The sequence below is a fragment of the Sinocyclocheilus anshuiensis genome, unplaced genomic scaffold (assembly GCF_001515605.1).
Source record: "Sinocyclocheilus anshuiensis isolate Anshui unplaced genomic scaffold, SAMN03320099.WGS_v1.1 scaffold235, whole genome shotgun sequence".
NCBI lineage: Eukaryota > Metazoa > Chordata > Actinopteri > Cypriniformes > Cyprinidae > Sinocyclocheilus > Sinocyclocheilus anshuiensis.
The window spans coordinates 1,916,605-1,937,312 of NW_015552562.1; the positions used below are offsets into that span (position 1 = coordinate 1,916,605).

Below are 20,708 nucleotides of genomic sequence, written 5' to 3' on the forward strand. Positions count from 1 at the left end.
ATCATCAGTCTGTCTGGAATGACATGAAGAAACAGAACAAACTGAGACAGACTCAATCCAGAAGAACTGTGGCAACGTCTCCAAGACGCTTCAAGAAACCTCCCTGCAAAGCTTCCTGAAAAACTATGCGCAAGTGCACCGAGGGCAAAAGCTGCTTTAAACACAAAGGATGCTCACACCAAATGTTGATTTAATTTAGTTAATAGAAGTTAATTGATGAAGAAAATCTATTTATGACATTATTTTAGACAGCATCCTCATTTTACAGCATTTTTACACAAGTGCCTAAAACTTTGAACAGTACTGTAGCTTTGCAGGTAGGTTTCTTGAAGCGTCTTGGAGACGTTGCCACAGTTCTTCTGGATTGAGTCCGTCTCAGTTTGTTCTGTTTCTTCATGTCATTCCAGACAGACTGATGATGATCAGATCAGATCTCTGTGTGGAGCAAACAAAAATTTCACTGGATTATTACAATTAATGGCATGTTTGGAAATGTAAACTGATATTTCCTACTGACACACTACAGCAAAAGATTTTTTTAGCTGGAGAAAATACTAGTGTTCTAATAATTTTGGCCACCACTGTATAAAGATAAGATATGACTTAAAATTATTTAATGCACCATAATTGTCTAATATTACATTTGTTAAAATGTATATGAATTACATGCTCAAAATAAATAAAATAATAATTTTAATAATTGTATCTAATTAATAACATCAGGATCCATGGCAGCATTATATAACATCCTGTAGTTATCACCATCGTATGTGTGATGTCACGAGTCAGCATGCGTGTAATCGCGTATGCAGGCGTGTAAATTAGGCTCCCTGCTGATAATCGGCGTAGGTGTGGGGCGTTGCATAATGCCTGGATCTCACAGGGCCGTAAGATGTTGACATGTAATGTAATAATACTAATGATGAATTAGACATAAATGCTGCTGAAGTGGTGTCAGCAGACCTGTGGTATTCACATTTCCCTCTCTCTCTCTCTCTCTCTCTCTCTCTCTCTCTCTTCCCTGCAGATCACCGAGCTCCTGGAGGAAGAGAAGTTGGAGGCTTGTGAGGAGCTCCCACGGGACGGGGAGGATGGTCCCTCCTCCCTTTCCCCTAAACATGCACATGTCGCCCCCTCCCCCAGGTAAAAGCAGTTTTAGAAACATCTTCATCTGGGATCTGTCTAGTCTGAGATCCCTCTTAGGCATCTCCCTGTGCAATTTAATATGAGCTTGTGTGTGTGTGTATATATATATATATTTAAAGTAGGGCTGCACGATAAATCGCATGCAATATTTAATGCGCATCTTATCAGTAAAGCCGGTTCTGTAATCAGCGATAAATCTGTGCGATAAATCAAGTGCACAACGGCTCTGTGTAGTTAATGCTGCTCAATGTGAAAGCCCGCAGGTGATGGAGATTTACCGCTGATTACAGAACCGGCTTTACTGATAAGATGCGAGTTAAATATCGCATGCGATTTATCGTGCAGCCCTAATTTAAAGGTACAGTAACACAAGTTACCTTTACATAACCTCACATCTGTGCCACTTACCACATGCTGACATGTTTTCCACCAGCTCTTGCACCAGATATGAATCATTTGATTGTGTTAACGTAACAAAAATGTGGGTTCAATAAGATTTTTTTTATAGAAAGTAATTGATCAAAAGTGACAGCAAATACAGTTACAATGTTACAAAGGATTTCCATTTCAAATGCATTCTATTCTTTTGAACTTTCTATACATCAAAGAATTCTGGGGAAAAAAATGTATCAAGTTTTTCCTTGCTAATCTTAAGCAGTACAGCTGTTTTCTACATTGAAGATAATAAATTACATTTTAAAATAAATTCAAATAGAAAAGTTATTAAATTGTAATGATATTTCACAATATTACTGTTTTCACTGTATTGTTGATCAAATAAATGTAGACTTGGTGAGCAGAAGAGACTTCTTTCGAAAACATTTCAAAATCTAAAGATACTAAAAGTTATGATGCTACAAAATGGTTCATTAGTCAGTCTGACAGTTTTTAGTTTCAGTTGATTAGTACATTTGATTTATATAGGCATGTTTTTAGCTTTTGCCGTGTGGGAAAGTGGAAAATCCTGTTCTGACAGTTCATGTAAACAAAATATTTATATAATTTAGTATGATATAAGTTAGGCAGTATTTCTGGTTATTTGCTGTGGATTTATCTGTCCAAGTTTAATGTTGTACCCTAAATGGGAGTTGACCTAAATGAACGAACAATAAATGAGTTAAATGAACCATGTTTTTGTGCAAGAAAGATATGCATCAGGTTAAATTATCAATTGCATGTCGATTAGTAAGTAGTTTTAAAAAATGCATTTAAAAAAATACATATTGTGTCTTCAAGTAGCTTCAGTGTATTTAGCTACTTTTTGTTTGCATGTTGTAGTTTAGCTAATTACTTTCCCTAAAGAGTAGCTTGATTATAGTTTAAAAATATGAGTAGGTTTTTTCTTTCTTAACACTGGTGTCTGCCCGCTGCGTTTGACACCCATAACTGACCTATCAGCCGTCTGAGCCGTGAACTCTCTTGGCCTTTGTTCCTCTGAAGTCGATCAGGACACACTTTCAGAAGGTGACTTCAAACTCCAGCGTCCTAAATGTCAGATGGCCTTGCCTTGATGCCATGTTATAAACCTAGCACTTAAGAGCCATACCAAGTCAATGAGTCTGGCATCTTATTTTATGTGTAGCTGTTTTTATAGACATGCTCTAGGTTTTAAACGTGGTATGTAAGGGTGTGGAGAGTATGATTTATGGCTGTCATTAACCTGTAGCTCTTCCCGTGAGTCATCGGGCGGTCTGCAGAAAGGTGTCTGGTAAGGTAACACAAAATGGATTGGTAGCATGTTTCTGTCTGACACAAGCTAAATTGGATAAGTGTTTTGGATTGAGACTAAATGTGAAATGTTCGTGACTCAAATCAGTGATAATAAGGTAACGGTGTTTGGACAGTCGCTCCGTGTTTAAGGTGATTAAATGCTTCAACCTTTAATCCTAATAAACAGACGGCCATGAGAGTTGGCATGTGTCAAAACAACATTGAGAAATACTTGCTGAAGCGAGACAGATTTATATTCTTGCATTCTTTCCAAAAAAACTTATTTGTTTGGCTCTGCTGCTGTCATTGGTTTTGTTCCATTAGCCGCTCCCTTCTAAGGGTTCTCAGAAGTGAATTATTTATAACATTCATAGGCATTGCATCATGGAAATAGCGCACAAGAAACTTTATTCACAATTGATTTTTGATTTTGACTTTTGACGTTGCTTTTATAACAATTTGACACTCTAATGAGTGTTACAAAATACAGACCACACCAAAATATGGGGCAATTTTATTTTTTTTATTTTTTAATGATTTCTTGTTGATACTTTTTAATGTTTTTGAAAGAAGTCTCTTATGCTCACCAAGACTGCATTAATTTTATCAAAAATGCAGTAAAATTCTGAAATATTATTGTAATTTTAAATAACTGCCCTCTATTTTAAAATATTTTACAATGTAATTTATTTCTGTGATCAAAGCTGAATTTTCAGCATAATTTCTCCAGTCTTCATTGTCACATGATCCTTCAGAAATCATTCTAATATTCTGGTTTGCTTCTCAAGAAACACTTATTATTAGCAGTGTTGTTTCTTATTATTCTTTTATTATTCTTATTAATTTCTTATTATCAGCAAAAATAGTTGTGCTGCTTGATATTTTTGTGGAAACCCAAGATATATTTTTCAAGATTCTTTGATGAATAGAAATTTCGAAAGAACAGTAATTAGTAGAAAATTAATTTTTATAACATTTTTGTTATAGAGAAATTTTTGTATCATTATAACTGTATTTACCGTCACTTTTGATCGATGTGTCCTTGCTAAATAAAATGATATAAAAAAAATCTTACTGACCCCAAATTTTTGAACAGTAGTGTATATTTTGAGTCAGCTTGTTGCAATGCATTCTGACTTTGCTTTTTTTTTTGTGAAGGATACATGCTCTGCTGATTTAGAATTTAAACAAAAATAGGTCTTAAAAGGCAGCATAATTTTACTGCCTATCTTTTTAAAGCCTATGTGTCAGGAGCACACATGTGATGCTGTAAAATGCCATCTTGGTATGTTTAGGAACAGAAATATAGTGTGCATTTGTGTTGCATAAACAATGTTCCCCACATTTTTTTATTCGTTCCCCACGTGTTTATTCGTATAAGGATCTTTGCTAATCCTACCCACTTTGAAGTGTTTAGTCTCCACACGAACAGCTTTGGATGGCAGCTGCTGCAGTAGGTCTAAGTCAGACACAAGCAATGATCAGCAGAGAAATGGGCGGAGCAAAGCTGCTAATTAATACGAGCACATCCAAACGCTCTGGGTCTAATAAGCTGTTCATCAGTGCCAGGCTTTTAAAAGATTCGCCCACGGCTCTTTTCAGCACAAAAGCAATTTTCTTTCCACTAGTTTTAGCACATATATAAAAACATTTGTACAATGTTTTTTCTTCCAAATCACCTTGCATAAAGGGCTCATTAAGGCCTGTCTCGAGTATTGCATTATTTGATGGAATTATTTGATGATTTGGTGATTTATTTCCTATGCAAAGATGATAGCCAAGCATTACAATGGCTGTTTACATTGAAGCTTTAAAGGAAAGGCCGCAGCAAAACCACTCATTTAATTGAAAATGGTCTGTTTGGGTGCACAATTTTTTTTAAAGTTATGTCTCGTGACCCTTTTAAGGCCAAGAAGGCTTTCACATCATAAACCTCCTTAAGGACATGGGACATGTCACAACAGAGGCATACAGGAGCATTGTTATTTTTTTGATGCTGTGATGCTATCTCTAATGGCCTGTCATTCACAGCAGTAACAGATAACATTTTATAGTTTTTATGATATGTTACCAGGCATTTATGCTGTGTCGGGATAGCAAATAATTAGTGATTAACTTCAGAGAATGCAATTTGCTCCAAACAATGTGCTATAAATACTTTCCGGCCTGTATTTTCGGTTTCCAATTATATAGTCAGCATGTTTTGTAAAATTGTTTTATTGTCGTATAATTTGGCATGCTTCTCAAATCATCGGTGAAGAGCAGGTTATTCAACAGTCAAGTGGATGTTTATACAACTTGCCCCATTGTACCCCAGTTGAATCTGAAAGGGTGTCGCACATAACGCTAAATATAAGCGCTGCAATGTATCCTTCACCAGCTATGGAAAATACTTTCACGCAGCCCTAAAATAAGCATCAGTAGATTGGTGTTCTTGAGACATGTTGTTCAAGCTTTGGAACGTGTGAACAGTTTTTGACAGTATTGGTCTATAGGTGGAAGGGTCAGTTACTACTTTCACACTGTAAAACAATCTGTTGCTTTCAGAGTGGCCAGCGCCTCACTTTGCTGATATGCGACGGATGATGTTCGATGCGAATGAAGTACAAAGCCTAGGCTATTACATAATAAATCATGTTTTAGCATAGATACATCGCGAATATGGAAACATTTGGATTCGTGCCGAATGAGAGAGGTTGGCATCAGTTTCACCTTAAATTAATTTGTTTTTGGCTTGACGTTTATATAGCCTAAACACTTTAAATCGCCTTAAGCCCTGTTCGGACGGGACTAGTTTTCTATGTTGCTCGCGGTAAGCGCATCTATGGTAATTCACGTTGGCCAAAACACACAAGGAAATGCATTGTGAAAAAAAAAAATATATCGCCACAATCACAGACATTCACATTCGGACGGGATTAGTTTTCCCGGAGGATCACTGAGTTTGCTGAAAAACAGTAGGTAATTTGCTACTATTTAAAATCACCAAGTGTGTCTGTGAAACACAAATTTCTCTAACGTCCCCCCTGTAAAACTAGTCCCGTCCAAATAGGGCTTTAGCTTTAGAGGATTTGTTGTGGAGAGAAGGGAACTTTAGCTGTGTTTATAATGATTGTAAACATTTTGTTTTACCGGCATTTTAGCGTACACTATTTCTGAATGTAAATTTGCTACTATTTAAAATCACCAAGTGTGTCTGTGAAACACGAATTTCTCTAACGTCCCCCCTGTAAAACTACTCCCGTCCGAATAGGGCTTTAGCTTTAGAGGATTTGTTGCGGAGAGAAGGGAACTTTAGCTGTGTTTATAATGATTGTAAACATTTTGTTTTACCGGCATTTTAGCGTACACTATTTCTGAATGTAATCATAAAATGCAACGTGAGCCTATATGCGACTTAAGCCCTATTCGGACGGGACTATTTTAACAGGGGGACGTTAGAGAAATTTCTGTTTCACAGATGTACTTTGAGATTTTAATCCCGTCCGAATCTGCCATGTCTGTCGTTTTCTCACACGACCTCTGTAAAAATTCCAGAGCAAATTACCTACTGTTTTTTTGGCAAACTCGGTGGTCCTCAGAGAAATCTAATCCCATCCGAAATGCGAATGTCTGTGATTGCCGAAAATGTTTTTTCCAAAACGCTTTTTCTTGTGTGTTTTGGTCAACATGAACTACCGTACAATCTCTCGTTAGCGCGCCGGTATTCGACTTTCTGCTTTCTTTCTTTTTTTCTTTCTTTTTTTATTGCAATAATAAACAACAAAGATTACAGTACGTACAAAACATACAAAATACCTTTCAATAATAAACTACTTATGGATTAATAGATAACAGAAAAAGCAATATAATATACAAATTCTTAAGAAATGGACAGGAAGTAGTCAAAAAAAAAGAGGGCACCCAAATAAAGATACAAGTAGGGCCCATATTAAGGAAAAATCGTAAACATGGCACAAGTTCTAGATGTTTTTATAGCTTTCTTGTTAACAGACATTGAAATTGTATTTAAATACAACTTCAGTTCTTGTTTGGAGATGCTAAAGTGGGGTTTACATTTAGTATATTTACATGTATGGACATTAAACTTTCCAATAAAAAGTTTCTGCTTTCTGCGCACCAATAATGGATGTAGATGTTTTTGGTACACTGCGAAGAAATAAAAAAATGAAATCAACAAGAAGAGCCAAATCACGTAAACTGTTAAGACTGGCTACTGTAATATCAGTTTCAGGTGAGATTACTTTCATTTCTGCACTCAATTACATAACGTGTAAATTATATGTTAAAACATTTTTATTCCAGTGGGTTTATTATAAGAACCTAGTTCTATAAAATCATGTTAAATTTATGTTTATTTTTAATTTTTATTTTTTATTAAAATTTTACAAATGTTTACTTGCGCAATCCACACATCCTGAACACGTGATCTTCTGCAACGTCCACATGTAAAACACAGACACTCCTACCTCGGTAATAAACACAGAGATGTTAGTCCCGTCCAAATCCGTACATGAAATCACAGACGTCGGCTGATAAGAATTGTAACTCAAACGTCCTTTGGAAAACTAGTCCCGTCCGAATTGGGCTTTAGCTTATGTTTTTTTCCTCTCAAAACGCAATTTTATACGACTAGCATTGTTTAACAATGCAGCAAACATTTTTAAATGTCTTGAAAAAATACTTTAATGTCTTTAAAGCATTAACAGATTTTTTCTTTTGTTTAGTAGTAAGCTACATTTGGCCAAAATCTAGAAAAGATGATGCTGTATTGGCTGTGACTAGCGCAGCGGGTTAAGATACCAGATTTTTTTTTTTTTTTTTTGAGTTAAGAAAATGCTGTACTTTATTATTATTATTATTATTATTATTATTATAGGCAAAGAAAAAGTTAAAAAAATTACGTTATTAACCAGTATTTTTTCTACTCAAACTGGTTTCGGAACGATAATAATACAGAGGAATGCAGGAACAGAAACGTTAAAATATCAATTCTGCTCGGAGTGAACCAATTTAATTTTTTTTTTTTTTTCGTTTTCAAGCCCTATTTGAAATAAAGGTTGTTCACACTGATATTGATAACTTGATGACTTACAAAGTGACTTTCAAGTTGTACGTGTAGCATGTTCATTCCCTGGGAATCGAACCTGTGACCTTGGTCCTTGTGTTGCTAGTGCTGTAATCTACCGTTTGAGCAAAAGGAACACAAATTTCAACAGCTATCCCTCTGGAGCGCAATGGAGATTGCTCATTGATTGGCATTTGTGGGATTCAAACCTACAACCTTTTGATTTCAAGCATAGATCTTCAATCACTATGGCACACTACAGTTTGAGGACCGTGGTATATTGTGGCATTGGAGATGTTGGGACCTCCTGGACAGATCTGTGTCAGCACATTTGAGTCTTCCCTCTGAATCAAGTCTCCTACTTTTCCCATGCACTCTTGTAAAGTACAGTGTTGACACGACGTAAACTCTTGGCCTATTTGGTCAGCCATTCATGGAAAGTGTAATAACTCATTTCCACTCGTCTTTTTAAGTGTTACCGCAGGCATCCAGCTACATTTATTGGGTTTCACCCTTCTTTCGACATCCTACCACCTGAGCATGTCGAGCAGCAGGCATAACACACTGGGAAATTTGATACTCGCTGTGACCAAGCTATCAGAGTACATGCCATGAGGACAACGTCTGTGTGACTCTGCCATCCTCTGTAAATCTCTTGTTTAATGGGGTTTCTCGTTCTCCTATTATCTCATCAGAATTACATTGGGAATGACAACTGGGTCATTTCACTGGTTACTGAAGTGGAACCTTCTTATTTTGTTTCCAGTTAATTGATACACTTGCTTATCCTTAGAACTCCAGGAAGTGTGACATGTATTCCATCTGGCTGAGACCAGTGTCTAGTTGACAGTGTGCTGCTTAAAGGGATAGTTCACCCAAAAATGATAATTCTGTCACCATCAACCCTTCAGTGGTAGCAATGAAAAGAAATAATTTCTCTATTGAAACAGAAAAACCCGAAAATTATTTTTTTTAATTTACCATAAAAAATGAAACAAATATTTATTTAATAATCAACACTCAAATAAAACAATTAGTTGCATATAAAAATTTAAATTGCACACAAGGCAGTTTTATGTCGACTTTTTCATTACATAATTAACCCTAAAAAGGGCAAGACCATAAAGAGACACCAGAAAATTAATTTATGGGTATTTTCCATCTTATTAGGATGCAAATAATACAAATTCATGATTTTTTTTTTTTTTAAACATTACTTTAATTTTTTTATTTTAATTTTTGTATTACCCAGGATACCAAAACCATTTAGGGTTAGTAAAACCCTATTATAAAACCCATTATAAAATTGACAGAATCTGAAAGCTCGGACTTCTTTCATGTAAAGAGTGAAAATTAATTTTCGGCCAAACGTTTTCAGTTCAGTGCTCCTCTTTATGTGACAACCCTCTACAGACACCTTGGCAATTGAATCACCATTAGCTAGTAAATTGTTTAGTTTACTCGCCAGACTGATTGATATATACTGTATATACACAAGTACACTCTTAACATATGATATTATGATTATCAAGTATTATTTAATGATAGAAATGTAGTAATTAGAATTTAAACTTGATAACCATTTATGAATGCATATTAGTCATTTTAACTGAACTTAGGACTGGTGATTGTGCTTCTTTGGTCATTCAGTTTACGGTACGTCAAATACAGGTGCGCTGCGCATCCATTCAGATGAACTGAAAAATAGCACAGATCGCTTGACAGATGAAACTCTGAAGCGCTCAGGCAGAGTGTACTGTGAGTGAAAATATATCTCTGCTAAACTTATACTTAGCCTCCAACTCACACACTGGCGAGTAAAATCTGAGAATTTATTAGCCAGTGGCTAACATTAGACATCATTTAGTCACCCAGAGTGAAGATTTAGTCGCATATGCAAGTGATTTATTCGCAATGTAGAGGGTTGTGTGATTACAATGAATTAAAGGCTCAAAAAAGACACAAAGTCTCAAAAAATCCATAAGTGATCTAAATTACTTGAAATGCTATTTCAAGCCTTCTGAAGCCAGATCAAGTCAAGTTCAAGTCAAGTTGAGCTTTATTGTCATTCTGCTGCATGTGGGGACGTACAGTGGAACGAAATGTCGTGCCTCACAGGACCACGGTGTTACATAAATACAGGCATACAACAATGAAGTAAAACAGTAAAAACCTATACAGTAAAGCAGTAAAAACCTATACACAACTAACCTACTGACTGATTTTGATTATAAATATACTATATATATATATATAAATGTTTACCTATACATAAGTTAAAAAAATACAGACTATACGGATGCTTCACATAAACACTGTACCTATACACAGCTAACCTACTGACAGATTTTGACTATGAATATACTATATATAAATGTTTACCTATACATAAGTTAAAAAAATACAGACTATACGGATGCTTCACATAATACTGTGTTTTGGCCACTCATGCTGATAAGATAAAGTGCCGAGTCAGAGGAAGCCGTCAGATGATGGTTTTGTGTGAGAAACCGACCAAAATTTAAGCTGTTCGTGAGCAGAACAGCAGAAGCAATGAGTTTTGAATGACATGGGTGAGTGAATGATGACAGAATTTCAATTTTTGGCTGAACGATCCATTTAAGATGGCATCTGTGATGGCATTCATGGATTTATGTGTGATTTCATCAGTCAGTGATCCCTTAACTGTAAACAGCAGTGCAGTAAGGGGTGAAGACTGTCTGTTGTTTGGACAGTAGCGGGGTTATATAAATGTCTAACAGGTGTTTGAGTTGGGAGAGGGAGTGCTCTGTCTCTGTGTGTGTATGGAGAGACGATTGGCCCAGAGCACTAGCGACAAGGCTGCGTCAGACGGCTGTGTATTTAAGTAAGGGTCCAGCGTTTCCACTGCAACACTTTTTTAGCAGAGTGCTAAGTCCCACATACAGACAAATAACACATACAGGACTCCGCAGAATGAGCGCCGGCAGCCTGTGTTTGCTCTTTGACCTGCTCATCCAGACTTTAGCACCACAAAGTGCCCAGTCAGGATAACCTTACGCCCAACGTAAACAACCAGAGCGGCTCGTCGACGAGAACCAAACCGAACAACATGGCTTGTCAAGTCCTTCTCCACAGGTAATGTTTCAGAGGAGAACAGCTCTCATCTTTCCACATTCAGTAGAAAAGAGCTGCGGGTGTTGCGAGAGAGGCTGTCGTTCTGGGTGAAACTGGATTGATTTGTTCCCATCCGAATGTCTTGTTTATTGGTTTTCGGCCAAGGCTGCATGTGATGGCTCACTGCCTCTCAGATCGCATGACGGAAAGCCCTGCTAACTTGCGTAACACTGCTGATGAGTGAAATAGGATTATTTGGTGAAAATGAGAGATGGAAATTCGGGCAGAATTGTGAAACTGATTAATCACTGCATGATACAGCATTTAATTCACAACCAATGAGTGCCGTGTGTGTGTATGTGTTTTGGCCACTCATGCTGATAAGATAAAGTGCCGAGTCAGAGGAAGCCGTCTGTAATCCTCTTAAAGCCTCAGCTGATCTCATAGTGAAACTATGTGAACTACCGTCCACTCTTTATTTCTGGCTGCTTGATTATTCACACTATAGCCCTGTGAAAAATATTTTTAAGGACAACATGAAGCATGTTAGGCTGTGATACTATTGGTTAGTACAATTTTGTGTGGTTATGTCGGCACAGAGAGTTATTACATATTGGCTCCGTTTACAGCTAGCATTAGCATGCATTTTCATTAAAGCAGTGTTCCTAGCAATATCAGGGTTTTAAAAAAGGTCTTAAATCAGAACAGAGAGTCTTAAATTCAAAATATCGTGATTAGGTATTAATTTCTGCATGCATTGCAAAAAAAAAAAAATCTTCCTCGGTGTTTTCGTCTTGTTTTCTAATACAAATATCTAAACAGCCTTAAATGCAGATGAAGATATTTGAAGTCTTGTTTTCTGAGAAACTGAACAAAATTGAGTTTGTTTAAAACAAAGAACAAATGTCTGTCAATGAGCTACATGTTTTCACCTTGAATTAAGTAGATTTTTTTGAGGCCGTTGACAGATACTTGTTTTTGTTTAAATGGCTTCATTTTAATCAGTTTCTAAGTAAAATTTTCTTGCTTTTCAGGTAAATGTCTCTTGATTTTATAAATCTTTAGACATTTGCACTAGAAAACAAGTGTGATCAGAAGATACACAGTACAGTGAAAGTTAGTTCCGTATTCTAATCAATTAAAAAGTAATGGAGATCTATGGGAAATTGTATTGTCGAACTGTTGATTTATCTTCCTAAAGACAGCTATAAAACGTTTCTCTACTTTTCTTCCCTTGTAATCCCTTTACTTAGGGTTCAGTAAACGAAGGGAATGCAGGAAACCTGTAAATGATGGAAATATTTTAATTCACCCAAGCTCTTATGTAATATGTAAGTGACAAGTTATTTTTTGCGTGACTAAGTGCAATCAGATCTCCATCCAGTCACACTGGAAACCCATGGTAAAAAAAAATATACTATCCCATTGTGTAATGCTTGATATATAAAGAGGGACATTGATGAAAGATTATGAAAACAAAATACATTTTATTTCATTAAATTCAATCATATAAGTTATCAACCATAAATATTTTCCGTCAGTATCAGCCAAACTGACTCTATATCATGCATCTGTAGTTTTGATGTTTCTCAGGCTGAATCATTTGCATCAGAGTTCAGGTGAGGTCTTGCAGAAGAAATGAATGGAAGCATGTTACAGAAGGTTCTTTATTAGAGTGCTTCATGCTGAGTAATGCACGGTCAGTGTGAACGCATTACTGTAACTGATCTCCAGAGCTCTGTGTGGGCAAGATACTGAGGATGTCTTAAACAAGGCTCGTTTTGTTCTCTCTTGCGATATCGAGCGATGCACTTTTCAGTGCTAACTAGCACAAAAAAAAACATTTAAAAAAAAAAAATGCTTCTCTTGTCCAGTTGTCCCAGCAGCCATTTGCTTTCTCCATGACACTTGCTCTTGTAATAGCAATGCTATTTTTAAATAGGCAATGCCATTTCAATGTGCCATAGATCTACATTATAGGGGTCCTATTATGCTTTTTCACTTTTTTAATTTTAGTCAGTGTGTAGTGTGTATGCAATAGCAAATTGGGGTTATAATGCCGGTCGCGCACCGGACGAGAAGCGCAGCGTCGCGCCACGCCACATCTTTAAAATTCAAATACATTATTTTCTATGAGTGTAGGCACACCGGTGGCGCCGTTCGGCATCTGTCCGTGCCCAAACATACACACTACACACTGACTAAAATTAAAAAGGTGAAAAAGCATAATAGGACCCCTTTAAAGGTTCTTCATGAATTAGAATGAAGTATTAGCTGGTCATGTGATTATATCTTATTTGTTGTGAGTGAACACTATAATTTATTTAAAATATTATTAATTCTTTTAGGGGGGGGGGAGTGTAGTGGAAAAAGTTACTTGGTATACTTTTAAAATGAAGTTGTTGCTTTTTACAAATGAATGAATGAGGAAAGAGATCTCAAAAATCTTAAAATCAGAAAAACTGACAGATTTAACAAAAAAAGTGAACTGGTCTGATTCGGTGGTCGTTTCTTTTTATAAATGCTCACATCCTAGAAATCAGGAAATCATTTGACGCTCAGACCTAGCACTAGACTGTAGTTTCTAGAAAGTGTCAGGTGTCAGGATTTTCCTTTTTCATGGGATCACATGGGTTGGACACAAGCCTTCCTAGCAGCCTAGAGAGTTTAAGGGGTCAAGACATTGTACCATAGACCGCACAGCTGCCGCCAAATGACACGGGACCTCACGCTTGTCCTGTTCCTGTACACGCTCATTTGCGTGTGTGTTTGTGTGCTGATGTGGCCCGGCCTGTGAACACCTGCTGTATCAGTCAAGGCCTTATTTGTTCCTTTCCCAGAACCTGACACGGGTGCTAACAAGTAGCAGGCAGCTAGTGTTATGTAAGCAAGCGTTCCTAGCATGTCTGAATTTGTTTATGGGACAGCAAAGTCACCCTGCCCCCAGTTCCTCTCCGATGCCCACTTCCTGACACTCCTGACGTTTCCCGTGACCTTTACCGGAAATGAAAAACCATGTTTTTCACCAGTGTACGTGACTTGTGAAATGTACACTAAATGAGACGTCTTTTCCCCGATGGCACATACAGCGATTATTGCATAAGGATGCTGGGTAGGAAAAATCATACAGTTAATATAATCATCCTAATGTTTCCTTCCGTTTCCTCTCTTTCCAGTTCGCACATTTCTTCCATCAGCATTCTTCCTGGATCTGCCGAGTAAGTGTCTACTTCTTTTTTAAAAACAGTTTAATGGCAACCATATATGTGACCCTGGAGCACAAAAGCAGTCTTAAGTCGCTGGGGTATATTTGTAGCAATAGCCAAAAATACATTGTATGGGTCAAAATTATTGATTTTTCTTTTATGCCAAAAATCATTAGGATATTAAGTAAAGATCATGTTCCATGAAGATATTTTGCACATTTCCTAACGTAAATATATTAAAACTTAATTTTTGATTAGTAATATGCATTGCTAAGAACTTCATTTGGACAACTTTAAAGATGATTTTCTCAATATTTAGATTTTTTTGCACCCTCAGATTCCAGATTGTCCTATCATAACAAACCATACATCAATGGAAAGCTTATTTATTCAGCTTTCAGATGATGTATAAATCTCAATTTCAAAAAATTAACCCTTATGACTGGTTTTGTGGTCCAGGGTCACATATGTATGTGTAAATAATTCATACGTTTTATTCTTAGAAGTCTCATCTAGAACCATATGGTTTGCTCTGAGTCTTGTTTGTTTAATATTGACATGAACAGCATGCAAGGTCTTTCTTTAACCAATAGGTCCATTTGAAGTTCATTTCTCTGATGTTAATTTGGACCATATGCAATTATCCTCTGGTCTAAATCAGATTTGTTGACTCAAACGGCCACAGTATGCAATAAACAGACCTTTTAGGTGGACAGAAGGCAAAATGTAGCTGAACAAATGTGATTATGGTCTTAAAAGCAGATAACTAGGGCATGCCGTCTTGCCGACAGAGAGACCGTCTGGACTTTGTGACTTAGAATTGAAAGTGGAATTCTGCAATGTTGCTGACATTCCGCTAATTGTGTTCATAATGAAAGAAACCCACCTGCAAATAGAGGGTTAAGCTTGTCTGGATTTTATTTATTTGATATGACAGAACTAAGAAAACTAGAGGAACAGCTATTAGACCAGTAATTAATTAGACCAGAAAAACAACTGAAAATGTTTTTGGTCTGATTCGGTGGTCGTTTCTTTTTATAAATGCTTATCCTAGAAATCAGGAAATCATTTGACGCTTTGACGTCAAAAACTTTTTGTTTGCTTTGAGGAACCAAAATTCTCAAAGCCTTGGAAAACTTGAATATATCATGTAGCCTTATTTTAAAAGTGTGATTTCTAGATGTGAAAAGGTTTTATTGCGTAGAAATTGCAAGTAAGAAAAAATGAAATCTGTATCCTTAGTCCTTATCCTGTAAAACACAAACAACTGGAAGAGGCATGTAGATTAATTGGTTTAAAAGAGTATGGCTCACTGAAGAACATTCAGCTCTAAACATTACATAAAGAACAGTGAAAAAATGACATTCAGCTTTTAGTTTCCTACTAGCGAATGGCTTTTCAGCTGAAGCCTTGACTATCAGCAGCGTATTGTGGCAGCAGGAAGAATATTATCCAATTTTGAAATGGCCTTGGACCAGAAAATGCATTAAAATATCTGTAACCGAACAGCGGCTTCAGGCAAAACTAGTGCATCTGGCCATGAAATTCTGCTGCACTTAGGTGCACAGCACAAACAACACCATCCTCTAATGATTTATTGCTGGAATTTTGGCACACACAGAGGCGGCGTGACTCAATGAGCCTTTTGGCCCAGATGGGCACGTGGAGGTTGGTTAGGAAGGCATGCTGGGGGTCCATTGTTCTTATGACTTCAGCATAGCCAGAGCCTCAGTGCAGGACACATCAGAGACTTGGGTGTTGTAATACTGAAGGTCTAGTGCGCTCAAAACACTTCTATTTTCAGACATAAGAATCTGTGATACTCAGAATGGAGGGTTATTTGTTAGAACTTTGAGCTTGTGCTGAAAACTCTTTGGCTGACCTTGTTAAAAAGGTTGAACTGTGATAAATATGGGTACTGTGTGTTCTGGCCTCAATAGGAATATTTTTTTTTATATATAGTTGTGTCAGATGCCTTGAATGTGTTTATTTGCAGTATAATCCAGAGGAGCATCCGTGCTGCAGTGGAACAGCACTTGTTAGACTTACAGACATCTATTGACAAGGAGCTCGGCAGCTATGAGAGTCAGGTGTTGGACTCCCAGCCCTTTCAGGGGTGAGTTTGACAATACACACAGCACATCTGTCGACGCTGAACCTGGTGTTTATTTGCTTGTAGCTGAAGTTTGAACGTTAATGTTTGGTGGAAATGTGAATCTATATGTATTTTCCTCCACAGAAACAGCCCTGCTCAGAAGACAGCAGGGCCTGAGGAGCATGAAGATGTGCAGTCTGAATCTGAGGCAGAGACTGAGACTCTCTCGGAGGTTACAGAGGAGGGCCTACCATCAGAGAATAGCGAGGTAAGCAAATAGAGGGTTAAGCTTGTCTGGATTTTATTTATTTGATACGACAGAGCTAAGAAAGCCAGAGGAACAGCGATTAGTCCAGTGATTCTCAACCTAGCTGAAGCTAAAAACAACTGAACATAACTTTTTTTTAATTAAAATTCACCCCCTCTGCAACTTTTTGTTTGCTTTGGAGAACCAGAATTCTCACAGCCTAGGAAAACCTGAATATATGATGCAGCCGAATTTTAAAAGTGGTATAGACATGTAAAAGTCATGTAAATTAATAAAATCTTTAAAAAAAAAAAAAAGCCATGTGCATTTTTAATGAATGCACATACTTACTAGTTATGCTAAGCTCTGAAATATTTTATTGGATAGAAATTGCAAGTAGGAAAAAATAAATAAATCTTTATCCTTAGTCCTTATTCTGAAAAACACAAACGACTGGAAGAGTCATGTAGATTAATTGGTTCAAAAGAGTATTGCTCCCTGAAGAACGTTTCTGGAATCCTGAAGTGTAATTATTTGAATTCAAATTATTTTAGAATGCCCATAGATTACATTTTCAAAACAAAACTAGGGCTAGGGGGGCTTTGAATATTGCTGTGGACAGTGGAGTCAGAAAGGTAAAGAACCACTGCATTAGATCATTTCTGTAGTCCTTGAGCATATTTAGTCTCTATGCTATCAGCAAGGTCTGTAATACCTCCTCCTCAGCAGAGTTAGAAACAAGGGCCTTCCTGTCAGATAAACAGACCATCATCTGTTCTCAGCGGGCACAAGCGCTCTTCCCCCGTTTAACACCGTGCCAGAGCGAACGAAACATTTCAGATAAAGCACTTTCCTCAAGTAGCTAATTAAGTAATGAGATGAAGCTGGTTCTGAAGAACCGTCACCAAAGCTGATGATAAAGGTTTGCATCTCTTGACTGTGAGGTGTAATAAAATGACGAGCGTGTCTGGGGTCCTGGCTCGCTGATTAACAGTCTCTTTGGGAGGCTTCTCTTCCCTCCACACGCACGTGCATAAAGTTCTTGTGGCCTGGCCACAGGTTAGGAACATATGAACTGGGTCACCTTCTTTTAATAGCCATCCCTGAGGAATGACAGCGCCACCTGCTCAACGCAAACACTCCCTCCCTCAGAGAGCCACCCCATTCCTCAATGTTATCAGCTCCCGACCTTGAGACGCCGTCATCAGTAAACACACACAAGGCCTTGATGTGTTTGAGTGTTCAGAACATTTGGCATTGTGGATTATCTCCAGTGCAATGCCAAAATGTATTATCTTTTTCACTTGTAAACCTGTCAGTACAGTCAGTGGTAATTACTCTCCTTTTCCCCGCAGGAATCTCAAGGCTCTCAACTCAGCAGCCCTGTCACGGAAGAAAGTTCTGGGATGGACCTTGACACGGAGACTCTCATAGACGCTGAGAATCTCAGCACAGAAAGGTTAGATTGAAAGCGTTGATATGCGATCACAATTAAGAGTTTGCACATTTTTTGGAGGCGAAATCCACTCATTTCAATAGGAATCCATGCATCTGGAATTGTGCCACTCATAATTTCCTCATGCAGATTTCTCTTTTAATCAAGATGTAAACAAATGTCAAATTCCTCCCTCAGAGATCAGGCCTATTATTAATCGTTATATATGAAATGAGTGGCAAGAAGAGTGGGATACATGTACAAATAATAAATTACATGAAATGCATCCGGAAATTTCTAACAGATTTTTAATCTCTTTTAAAACTAGATTTTATCAAGTGGTATTTACCAGTTGTCACATAGGTCATACAAGACCGACTCGTGCATTTTTGCTTAAAGGTGAAGACCCTACTCGATGCATGTTCTGCAAGATTCCCCTTTCTGTCAGACATATTTTATTGGACAGTCTAGCTTTTAATGTATGTAGAAAACTCTTTTATAAAGTGAACTCACTTAAAGAGTTATTTAGTAGAATTTTGCCATCATATGTTAATGTAAAAAATCTTGTGTAATATAACTTGTGTTTGTTTGTTTGCTGGTTTTTATTGTATTTGTTATACTTGTATTTTTTAAACGGTTTTTGCCATGAAAATAGCCTAAGATGCTGACATGGCATTAAATAAAATATACTACTACTACGAAAAATCATCTTTAGGCCTACATGAATGCAAATGCTTCTAGCTACTTTCAATATCACGTTGTTGCATTTAAAAAGCATGCATTGTAGGGTCATAAACAATTACGGTCACACTTTATTTTAAAGTCCAATTCTCATAAACTATGACTTTTGCCTCAATAAACTCCTAGTTTGCTGCTTATTAATAGTTAGTAAGGTAGTTGTTAAGTTTAGGTATTGGGTAGGATTAGGGCTGTAGAATATAGTCATGCAGAATATGTGCTTTATACGTACTAATAAACAGCCACTATGTTAATAATAGGTATGATAATAAGCAACTAGTTAATAGTGAGAATTGGTCCCTATACTAAAGTATTACCACAAATCTTTTATAGTCATTTTACAGGTTAACTTACTATCATGGTTTAGTGAATACAATAGCACACACTACTCAATCTGACACGCCTGAATAATATTTTTAGTGGCATGAGCATTTGAACAGCACAGGCATTTTACCCCCTTGAACACAGGCACGCAAGAACGCACATCGAGTATGTATAGTGAAACCTTGAATGCAGTGGCCAGGCATTCATGTCTGTGTTTGTGTGCTCACGTGGAGTATATTTCTGGACTGATTTTGAAAGCTTCCAAAAATAACATTTTACAAGGAACATACAAAATTGTTCTGTTCCTTTAATGGAAAATAATAATAATAGAAATCTCTAGCTAGAAATTGCTTGTAAACTTCAAATTGTGTTTTTGTAAAAACTTTTGTAAGCCTGTTACACCTTGCATCGGTTAAGCGAGCGTCCTAGATTCCAGAGTCACAGTCTGTTAGCTTGTATAGTATGTGTGGGTGTGACTTGTAAAGTTTCAATACACTTAAACTTTTGCCATCCTGCCTGAATTCTCTTTGCTTGTTTTACGCCCTTATTAATAGACTAAATATAACTAGGTTTTTTCCAAGCAAGACATTTAAAGAGCTCTGTAACTGACATGCGTGATCATGAACTCATCACCTCACTGTGGAGTTCATAGTCATTTGTTTCCATCTTTACACAGACTGGAGAACTACCCAGACTATGAGCAGATGGACCAGGCTGATGTTATCACCCGTGTGAGTATTTTTGAATAGCACCAGGATTCGGTCTGTTTTTCTATGCTGAAGCGTCTAATCAAAGCTCTTCACTGATTCGCAGGAGCCCGGAGACTGTGACCTGAATGCTAATAATGAGTCGACAGAGCCAGACAGCGGCCCTCAGTCTTTGACCAGAAGCATTTTCTCAGACAGTGAACAAGAAGGTAACTATTTCTGTTATTTCTCTATAAAAGATAAGTTGCACTGTATTAACTGCTAATGTGAAGAAAAAAATGAAAATAAACAGTTAAACAGTTTCCTATCCTAGAATAATATGAAAAAAACACTAATATTGTTATCTTGATTTTTTTTTTAATTAAACGTTAACCAGTTGCATAAGCTTAGGGCAGCATCTGTGTAACTGACCAGTGGAAGTGGGGAAACTTTTTGAAATCAGTCATTATTTTTGAAAGTTCAATTTGGTACAAACTGTGGTGAAGAAAACACACACTTCACCTTTAAGCTCATATAAGACTGATGGGATGTGTTTTGTGTATTTATACACTGGCTGAATGTTAACAGGGCCCTTGAATTTAAAACTCGAGAGAGATGAATTTAATAGATCACAGAGCTATAAATACGGAATGTAAACCGTTATTATTGATAAACCACCAACATACACAGTTCTGCTTTCTCATGTATGTGTAGATGTATGTGAATCATAAATATGGTTCATGTGGTCTTGAGTGAATGCTAGTTATGACTATGTTATTTATTTGTATTTCAGCCATAGATCCACAGCATTATGTGTCTGTTTGCGTGTGTGTGTGTACCTGTTTTTCTATTCTGGTGGGGACTTAAACCTGAATACACACAGACTCATGCACTCTAAAAAATGCTGGGTTAAATACAACCCAGTGCTGGGTAAAATAGAGACAAACCCAGCAATTT

At 37.0% G+C, this 20,708-nt stretch overlaps 1 protein-coding gene across 1 annotated transcript in view; it reads left to right on the plus strand.

Annotated features, from left to right (window-relative positions):
- Positions 1–20,708, plus strand: part of fam13b (family with sequence similarity 13 member B) — a 54,187-nt gene that overhangs the window by 23,344 nt on the left and 10,135 nt on the right. Inside the window, exons 7-13 of the mRNA XM_016455372.1 lie at positions 1,028–1,143; positions 14,197–14,238; positions 16,223–16,342; positions 16,466–16,589; positions 17,924–18,027; positions 19,742–19,796; positions 19,879–19,981. Coding sequence (XP_016310858.1) covers positions 1,028–1,143; positions 14,197–14,238; positions 16,223–16,342; positions 16,466–16,589; positions 17,924–18,027; positions 19,742–19,796; positions 19,879–19,981 — 664 coding nt within the window. The remainder of the gene's footprint in view (positions 1–1,027; positions 1,144–14,196; positions 14,239–16,222; positions 16,343–16,465; positions 16,590–17,923; positions 18,028–19,741; positions 19,797–19,878; positions 19,982–20,708) is intronic.